Raw genomic sequence first — 9,994 nt, forward strand, 5'->3', positions numbered from 1 at the left:
TCAAGTAAACTGGGGAGAAAAAGTGCGGTCGCTGTGGGGCTTGAACCCACGACCGCCAGAACACTAGCACGGTGCTCTAACAAACTGAGCTAACCGGGCGGCTGGTTCTTACCCCCACACACTACACTCCTCCCCCCATCAACCTTTTAGGCCAACGGAGGCACTCCTGCCGTTTTATAGCTGCCACCAGTCAAGTAAACCTGGGAGGAAAAGTGTTCCTGGTGTGGGACTCGAATCAACGACCGCTGGAACACTAGCACGGTGCTAAGCAGGCGGCTGGTTCTAACCCACACACACTACACTTCACCATGGTTTCGCTTGGCAGGAGGGGATACCCCTCCCGCACCCTCCCCGTCCAACTTCTTAATTTAATAGCAATCTGTTACACAAAAGTGGAGTTGCATGGCTCGAGAGTTCCCCTGTCACACAACTCCTTTATATCTTTTTAGTTTCAACCTCTCAACTGAAAGGTGTTCCCATCCTTTGATCTCAGTCGAATCCTCTCAATCAGCCATGGTTGTGGCTCACAGACACCCCATCCATCTTTTCAGTGACAACATCTCATCCAGCCATAGCGATTTTAAACTGGTCAACAGCATGTCATAAGTTTATGAAATTGATACTTTCATGTTATAATTTACTGAATGGTGTTTTTACAATATAATCATACCTGTTACATGTGCGTGATAAGCACTGCTACGAGTACCAGTGTAATCCATGGTCGTAATCCAACAGGGATTAATTCTTTACAATTTCTATCCGACCAACAATTGTCAAACATTTAAATAGTAGTGTAAAATCCGTAATGACAACAATTGGAGATTAAACTGTCAGAATAGTGATCTTCGTTTAGAATGGTTAACAATGCGTATGAATATCTTTAATGAACAAGTAAATACAAAATGAATATCTCCGACAATCTATATAATTGTGATTTATTTGTCTTTGTGTGTTTACCAAAAGAATTCATAGTAATTTTATATCAGCATACTTTGAACTATTTTGATAACTACTGGGTCGCTATTTCGCATATCGTAGTTTCAATTTTCATGAGACTGTTTTCAATATGGTTTATGAACAGAAAAATACTAGTTCCATCACCTGTACATCTTTTTTCAGGCTCATAGTGGTTGCACTTTTGAAAGAAAGTAGTGCTAAGTGTATAGTGCATGCATGTAGCCGTAATAGGGCTCTGCCGAGCTTCCCTCGGTTTAGAGCCCGTATTACCTACAATATCTAAGGTTTTTGAAAGACACGTAGCTAAGCAACTTCAGTATTTCTTCCATGAAACTAATAATATATTTAATAAACAATCAGGGTTTATAGAAAACAATTCCTGTATAACCGCATTGACTAGTTTAATAGATGCGTGGATTAGATATTATGTAGACGGTTGCAAACTCATTGGAACTATTTTTCTTGATCTCGGGTGTTTTAGTGGATCATGAAATCCCTTTGCACAAATTGAAACTGTACCATTTTTCGAATAACGCATTGGCGTTCTTTTCATCATACTCAAGTAATAGAAAACAGTTAGTTAAGGTCGGAGATACAAAATCTAAATTACTCCCTGTTACTTCTGGTGTACCTTAAGTGTCCATAAATGATTGGGTCCATTATTATATATAATGTATATCAATGTTATTGCTACATACAATGATAAAATGAATATAGATCTCTTTGCAGATGATTCTACATTGCATGAGGCGGGAACGAGTCTCTTAGAAATTGAACATAGCTTCAATTTAAACTAAATTCCATAGAAAAATGGTGCAAGGTATATACATGTAGTATGTTATTGCATCCAATTAAATCAAATGCATGGTCATTGGAACATCATTTTAAACGATACGAGCATCCGGCTTGTATCTTATAATGAACGAAACTTCATTAGAAAATGTAAATGTCAAAAAACTGCTTGGTATTTACATTGATAATTATCTCAAACGACATTAACCGACAGAATGTGTCTGTATAAAAGTTAACTCAAAAGTTTCACTATTAAAAACAGTTATCTATTATCTGACTGATGAGATGAAATATATGTTCTATAACTCATATAAATTTCCGTTATTCGATTACTGTTGTAATATTTTGGGCAAAGGCAATGGTTCAAATAGAAATAAAATAAACATTTTACAAATAAGAGTGGCAGATAGATGTAACTATCATATTGCCGTACTTGTATATAAAACCATGCATGATATTGTACTAACATACATGTCAGATATGTATGTATGATTCATCTACTTAATTATCTATTAATAATATCTTTATGTCATAAATTACCTAAATTAGCAGTCTATACTAAATAGTATTTGTAATAGCGTATGATTTCAGATACTGCAGTTATATTGAATGTAACAATATTGGAGTGTACATAAAACCCAGTGGACTTAATGACTGAATAGTTAGTTATACATACTACGGAAATTTAGAAACTCGTTTAGAGAGTGAACGTTTTAGACTAACAAAAGCTAGCAAATGCTTGTCTTTCTGCTACAGGTTAAAACATATGCTTTATACCTTATGTACAACAAATCTATTTTAATCGATGTCAACAGTTATAAATGTTGTGTCTTTATTTATGATCGTACATTTAGGAACGGCATATTACATAGCGTATGTCAAACATTCAACAGTTGTGAAACTATTCAGGTCGAAAAATCGATTCTTCGATTCTCATACGAAGCCGGAAAATTCCCCTTTTTGCCAGGTAATCACGACGATGTCCGCTGTTACGCGTGTGGTCCCGGGCTCGAAAAATATAAGACCAGACGCTGACCTTTTGATCGAGCGCAACAAGCACGGACCGCCGATGTGTCCTTTCTTGGTCGATTTGTCTGGCAATAATCAGAGTCGAATATCGCTTTCACATTTTCCTATGTGAGATTAAACCTCGAATTTCATTTCCGTTCATAGTGATTTTGTACTTACTGTATTACTTCTCTCATAGTATTCAATTATGAGCACACGATAGTATGACCCGGTTTGATTCTGAGTTTTCATTGTCAGCAATGGTTAATGCGTGATTGTCAATATCGCCATGCAACAACTTAAGTCGTATTCTTTTTCCAACAAGTACTGATAAAAAAGTAACTTTACATGGGCTGTATGAATAATATATTTTTCCTCGAAATGGCGAAGCTCTTATTTGTAAAACCATAATCTGATTGCTATATTATACACGTTATGTTATACAGAAATAAGACATTGACGTTAATTGTGCTAGAAATTTGGCGAATAAAAATGCAAGTAATAACAGTATCCCGTGCTTTGCTAGCGTTTATACAACTCTTACAATAAATCTAACGTGTGTATTGTAAAACAAGACAACTGTTATTTACAGACGAAATGAACAAACTTTCTCGTTTGGAAGAGCGAAATGATCGACTTAGGGAGAGAACTACAGGCACGGTTTGTCGAGAGAGACAATCGATAGTCCTTCTTCTGCCCTGTTGCCGCTTGGAAGCCTGCGTCCAGTCTGGACCCGATCTTGTCTTTGCCCCGTGTGTTAATGAACAATGATATAGTCCGCCAATACCTTTATGGGGTGCTATAGAATACGAACATGATACCAACACCTGATTGCTAAATGCGTTTCAATTGTGACATGCCAGAAATCTACTGCATATTATTTTATCAAAAATTTATTTTACTTGATAGAAAAAGTAATCGTTATACTTTCAAGAGCATTATTAAAATTTATAAGTCGAGATATAGAACAAAAAACTGTATAAGCTCTATCGATGAAACAAAAGCAAAACGCCATGTTTTAGGTTATTAAAGAATGTTAAACGACTGTTAAATGTGTCAAATAAAACAACCTTTTTTAAGAAAAATGTTTAAACAATTTCAAAATGTTTTCACCAGGCCAGTACAATTCATTTGATTTATCCACAAACGTAATGGACTCAATACTTTTCTGTTAATTAATGATATATACCTAACAATCCTTGATAAACATACCTAGTTTTTTATATATAGTATGTATGCATTATGCTGTTTGTGGAGTTTTGTGCTGTTCTTCCATGTTTCTTGTTTGTGAGTTTGTGTTTTTTGTTTTATGTCTTTGGCGTTTACACAGTGCCATTTAACCGGGTTTATGTTTAAACTTTTTGCTACTGAGCTTGTTTCTGTAGTTTTTCACATATGTATTGGTTCGTTGGCAAACCGGTTTAACAGTTTAGTTGTTGCAAGTGTTTCATTAACATCAATAAAAGTATATTAAGTATGTTTGTGATGTCTAATTTGATCGCTATGGTGGCCTCTTCAATTATGTCAAATGAAGGATTTTAAGAGTAAAGACGTCATGAATACAAATGACACTTCTGAAGCCGGTGTCACAAATTTCACAAGTATCATTCAAAGGTAGCCTCTACAACGCAAACACACATCCGGATGTTTCAATCCGATAATATAACAGTTTAAAATACAATGGAAACTACTAGGACAAGTCAAGTTGCAAAATGTTTTTCACGAAGACTGTGTTAAGATCCACAACATTTTGGCCTAAAACAGTTGTCCCCGAAGGTTCCACATTTTCGCTTTGATCATGTTTCATCGAAAAAGGTTTCTGATGCAACGCTAAACATAGCGAAGGATTTATGTTTCCTCACGCTTATTTGAAGACGAGTTGATGAAATATGTTTTTCAAACAAAAAACAACTACAGGCTATGTATGTACATTTATTTGATTCTAGCATATTTTTGACAATTATGACAATGTCCAAATGAATAAAACATAGATGCCACCAGACTTGACACAAGCCTGAGGTCACCACACGATATGAACAACATAACTCCTTCACATTCCATGAAACATTTCAAGACCAACGAATGTATGGTAATATATATGATTGTGTCACTGTGGCTTGCCAAGTCGAGTTCATAATGAAGCCACAAACAAATATAACATCTTACATAATAAAAACCACTAGCTATGTTTTTTACAGATGTTTTATTATTGCTGTAAACGTTCCCTGTTTATATGGACTGAAATTAATATTTTTGCTCTAAAACAAATGCAGTTCAATTACTGACAAGGGCAGTCTCTTGGGTTTCTTATTTCTATCAAATAATCTTAAGTTTCTTCGGGCTCTGTTGATACGATTTTCTCATGTTCTTGACAACGGTTATACTGCTTTCGGCACCATGGAAATGTAATGAGATGTGTTCAATGTTCATTATGTTCTGTGAATACGAATAGTGGTTTCGATTTCCCGCCGACATACTGGACATTTATCAAATGTCGAAGCACAGTTCTCACATGTAACCAAATGGCTACAGGGACGAAACAGAACAACCGCTTCACGTTTTTTGCATATTATACAGGTCATACTTCTTCTTAGGTTCTCATTTTCAGCTCTCAACCTGGCTACTGCTACTGTAACAAAAAGGGCTTAATCAGTGTATCTGTAAGTACAATTTGAATAAACAATTCTGTTATTTACATGAACGGACTATGAAGGTATTGAACAGTAATCAGACGTATACTCGTTAAATCCCCTGTGAATTGCAAGCAGTTATTAATTACCATAACCAACAATAAAACATATACGCAAACACAAAACATCGAGCACCGTCGCCGTCGATTGTAGATTGATGAAAATTATTGTTTCATACAATAGCAGTATGAGCAATATCACTGTAAAACAAGAAACATAGTCATTTCATCATGTATAGTGAAAATTATTTACTTTCGTCACATCGTCCAATTTTGGATTGATTCAAGACGCATGGCCTTTGAGGCCGATCTCTGTAACATATTTGAATAGTGTCGATTCCGGAAAACGAATATGGAGGTCTGTAACAGATAATAAATAAGCACTTACAGGGTTCACTACATCAATAAATACGTCTTATGGTATTTTCTGACGAAGTCGAACTGTCCATTTACATCGTTAATAGTATACCTCTCTTTCGTCTTGAGAAATATTTTCTGTTGCCAGATTTTGGAAACGATCTCACTAAATCATGTGTAAAATGAGACAAATTAATAATGTTTCTAAGATAATCACACCATGCATCGCTGTAGGGACATTGGAGTATATGGAGTATGTGGAGACGTGATATGATTTGATTGAGCAGGTCGTAAATGCGCCAGTAGCTGTGCCTGACTCCAAAGTAGTATCCCTCTACTTCAGCATCGTTGTCGGTGTAGAATAATCCGTTGGCTGTAAACATTTTGAGGAAGGAAACAATCCGAAAGCGAGCGTGTTTTTACTGCAATGAGTGTGTATTCTGGCTAACAAAGTGAATGGGACATACCCTAGTCTATTGACAGCATCGAAACACTTGGAAGAGAACGGGTAATGCGTTGTTCACTTTTCCATAAAGTCGAAGCCACATTTTGAAATGCATTTTTTTGTTATATTCATTGTGTTCGCTGCATATTCTAGCAATAACATTAAAACAGTAAACCAGATCCTTATAGAAATTATATCAACGTAACTATCTAAGAGAGTCGAAAGAGTCGACCGTTCTGACTCTTCGTCTAATATGGTATGACTTTCATTCGCTGTGCTCTGCATGACAGTAAAATATACTATTTAAACAAATATGCATGTCTTCAAAGTGATTCATCCGTTACCATAATCAAGTTTAAAAAAGAAACAGACTAAGTGCTTCATTTAGAACAGAAACTTATACCCGAGTCATGATATACCAGGAAGTAAAATACACAATATGTATTCACTATTTTTTAAAACACACTGTTTGCATTTACATATTAAAATAATTCATTTTGTTAGTCATTGTTTGTTTGTTTTTTCTTCAAAAAATACTATTACATGAATTTGTGGTTTCCAAAGTGATGCATACGTAAACATGATCAGGTTTAAGAATAGAAACAGACTATGTGCTTCATTAAGAACATACACCTATTAATACCTAATCATATACCAGAACGTAAGAATACACAATGCATATGCATCGGATTTTAAAACACACTGTTAACATTTCCAAATTCACAAAATTCATTTTGTTAGTTCTTGTTTAGACCTTTTTTCCAAAACACTATAACATAAATTTGTGGGCACACAAAATAGGACTGAAATCCGAAATTTGTCCTTCCAAGAAGGAAGTTTCCCGCCTTTTAGACCAAGTAAAAATACTATTAGGTTACTGAAATCGTTTATTTAGGTACAAAATATAGGTTTCATATCGAACTCTCTGTGCTCACTGAACCGTTTTAAGTGGGAATTACATTTTATTCCATTTTAACATTTCATGACTTCAAAACTAATTGTTTTAATAGTTTTAAAATGCGACCAATACAACTTATTTGTTACCTGATTTGTCCGTCTTTTCACCATTAGGATTCTGAAATACATATAAAAATACGTTTGAGCCAAATATTTTTACTGTAACATTTATATTATGATCTAGTTAATCTATCCCTTCGCTAAAACGGGACTGTAAGTATACTCCTTATATTAAATACAGACTTAATACATCCTTGTGAGTATCGTACCCAATGCATACATCATTTACGAATGCTGAGCTAATCACTTGTAATATAAACGATTTTCTTTCATTTCTAGTCCTTGTATATGAAAGTAAGAGAAACATTGTAACATTGCATTTGTCGTTTCTTACTTGATTTTCGCCTGCTAGCTCATTCAGGAAAGCGCACGTGGACGTGCAGTTTTTAATATGCTCTGACAGCGTGTCATCATCGGCGTTAAGATAACTTAGCCCAGGATTGCACGCATAACATCGAACAAGGTCGTGGTACCCTGTAGATGCAGAGATAACATATAACAACATAAGTCGATTATCTTTAAAAAAATGTTCTAGTTAGAGCATTAAAATAAACATTATTTACCTCATAATTTGCCAATGTTCATTATCATTTAAAATTCTTAAATATTGTGTGCAGATCTATACTTGTTTTAATATTAGGTAGCTTAGGATTAAATATTAAACGTTTGGATAAAATACCTCGAGGAAGGCAATGGACGCTTAAACAAGAGTAAATTCATACGTGTAATACTCTTCTCAGTACCCCGTCGCAATCTTCCACTGAATAAAAGAGTTACAAAATCACATTCATAATGAACCATTTTTTTCACAATTTGTAGTACGAGATTAAACAATAAAACATTTAATGAAATATATGTTGAAAAATCTAGCTTACCTGTTGCATAAAATTCCGCATTAGCAAGTTTGGAGGAATCAGAAAGGAAGCTCCAGTTGGCGGAGCTTCTTATTTTGTTGTCCAACTCCTTGAAGTCGTAACTTTCTGGCATTTTGTATGTTATGTAGTGCACTTATTTAATTAATTGCGTCGATCAATGAAAGTATCCTCTTCTTAAGCAGTTGAACGTATTGAGATCAATCGCGGTTTTCAATTGATGCTATGTTAGAAAACCAAAATTTTTAATGCACAATATAAATATTCGTTTCGTTCCTTTCCTTTATATACCCTATCCAGGTCATGAACAAAGCATTTGACACGAAATTTATTCGACCAGAACAATCAATGTTATTATAAAATGTAAACACAGTGTTTACCAGTTGTCTCGTATTTAGAACACTTTGCATTACTCATTGTGAATGATAACATTCTATATTTAGAATATAAACTGTTATGATGTATTAACATTTATTTCAAAAACAGAATTCATAATATGTAGAAGTTTATCATTAATAAGAATATCATCTAGTATTCCTATTTCTACGTTTTAATCTTATTTAAAAAAGAGCATTGTGTGAAAATCACACCAACAAGGCCGAATCCAATAAATAACTTTAGACGATATATTCAAAAAGTCAAATCTATATTATATTGGAATCCCGCTCTGATGTATTAATAGAGTTACATTTTCATTGGTTGAGAATTGTCATACGATTTTGCAAGATTAGCCTAGGGCAAACAAATGTATTTATAACATAACTTACGGCTCAGGAGTGATATAACCCCATGCAATAAGTTTCAAATATAACTAGTGTTATAACTATGCCAATTAGGTAACCGCATCACAGAAAAATGTTTTCATTCGCGCTGTCAAAAAATGTAAATAAACATTAGAAATGATGTTTCAAAAAAAAAGTCTGTGTCAACAAACACAATTCCACGATGAAACGAATGGTGAAGAAGGATGGGCTTAATCCAAACAAACACATCCCTGATCACAGCGCGAGAAAATACCTCGTCTAGAAATTGAATGACAACAATGTTCCTGCGAACCAGATTATGCAAACATCAGTACACAAGAACATCGCATCTATAAAGAACTATAGCCATATTTATCCAAATCAACACAAGGAAATGTCCAGCATCTTGTACTCAAGTGAAAATACCCCGTCTACTTACTTGCAAAATGCTCATTCTAGGCAGTTCGCCAGCAATGCTCAAGTTCGAACACTGTCATTTACTCCACATCAAATCCAACTTTTTCTGGTGGATTTCACAACATTTATGGTGATCCAATTCGCGGAGGTAATGTCCTTGCGCACATCCATCAAAATCCATGCTGTAATCGACCAGCTACAAAGCGAATTCGCAGTATTGAAAGCGACTGTGACGCTGACTTATGGGTTTTTTTAAACTTCAACCGCCAAATGACATGTACACACTCGCGTGATAACTAATGACGTCACGCAGTTATGCCATTGCTCTTTCTTTGATTTGCTTGATTTAAATGGATTGAACTATGTATTTTTGTTGTTTTTATGTAAATACTTTGAAAATGGGTTGATAATTGAGACATGATTTATGTTTTTTTATTGTTTATAAAACGTTTTATGTCGGGCTATTTTCTTTCCTGCGGATGAAGCAACCTGATAACACACAATGGTATTACTTCGCACTATAACAATAGAAGTGTATTGAAGAATCTTTGACCTAGATTTCGACCGTAAATGAGTTATGTTATAAATATAATCTTAATTTCGTGTTTATTTTGTAACAATTTTATCAAACTCGTCATGTAAAAACGATAAAAACTTGGCAGAGCCTTGTTTTTAAATGAACTTGTTTAATGAATTC

At 34.7% G+C, this 9,994-nt stretch overlaps 1 protein-coding gene across 8 annotated transcripts; it reads right to left on the bottom strand.

Moving 5' to 3' along the window:
* Positions 1-4,675: 4,675 nt before the first annotated feature.
* Positions 4,676-8,735, bottom strand: LOC128214549 (baculoviral IAP repeat-containing protein 3-like). Of its 8 annotated transcripts, XM_052921073.1 has the most exons (5): positions 7,988-8,735; positions 7,600-7,739; positions 7,293-7,323; positions 5,700-5,806; positions 4,676-5,386 (listed from the first exon to the last, which is right to left on the bottom strand). In XM_052921073.1, the coding sequence occupies exons 1-4, from the start codon at positions 8,250-8,252 to the stop codon at positions 5,730-5,732; spliced, it is 513 nt and encodes a 170-aa protein (XP_052777033.1). In that variant the 5' UTR covers positions 8,253-8,735; the 3' UTR covers positions 4,676-5,386; positions 5,700-5,729. The 8 variants fall into 8 exon arrangements, 4 of the variants coding, with proteins under 4 accessions (XP_052777033.1, XP_052777032.1, XP_052777031.1 ...); XR_008257937.1 differs by having other exon boundaries at positions 4,676-7,323; positions 7,945-8,025; positions 8,141-8,691; XR_008257938.1 differs by having other exon boundaries at positions 4,676-7,323; positions 7,988-8,025; positions 8,141-8,672.
* Between the last annotated feature and the right edge of the window lie 1,259 nt (positions 8,736-9,994).

The sequence above is a fragment of the Mya arenaria genome, chromosome 13, assembly GCF_026914265.1.
Source record: "Mya arenaria isolate MELC-2E11 chromosome 13, ASM2691426v1".
NCBI lineage: Eukaryota > Metazoa > Mollusca > Bivalvia > Myida > Myidae > Mya > Mya arenaria.

Bases quoted from the DNA above. Each gene is read 5' to 3' on its own strand.
- LOC128214549 (XM_052921071.1), bottom strand. From the start codon at position 8,252: ATGCCAGAAAGTTACGACTTCAAGGAGTTGGACAACAAAATAAGAAGC. The intron at 7,324-7,599 runs GTAAGAAACGAC...TATGTATTTCAG, and splicing joins AGCTAGCAGGCGAAAATCAA to AATCCTAATGGTGAAAAGAC. The intron at 5,387-7,292 runs GTAACAAATAAG...TTTTTGTTACAG, and splicing joins TGAAAAGACGGACAAATCAG to TAGCAGTAGCCAGGTTGAGA.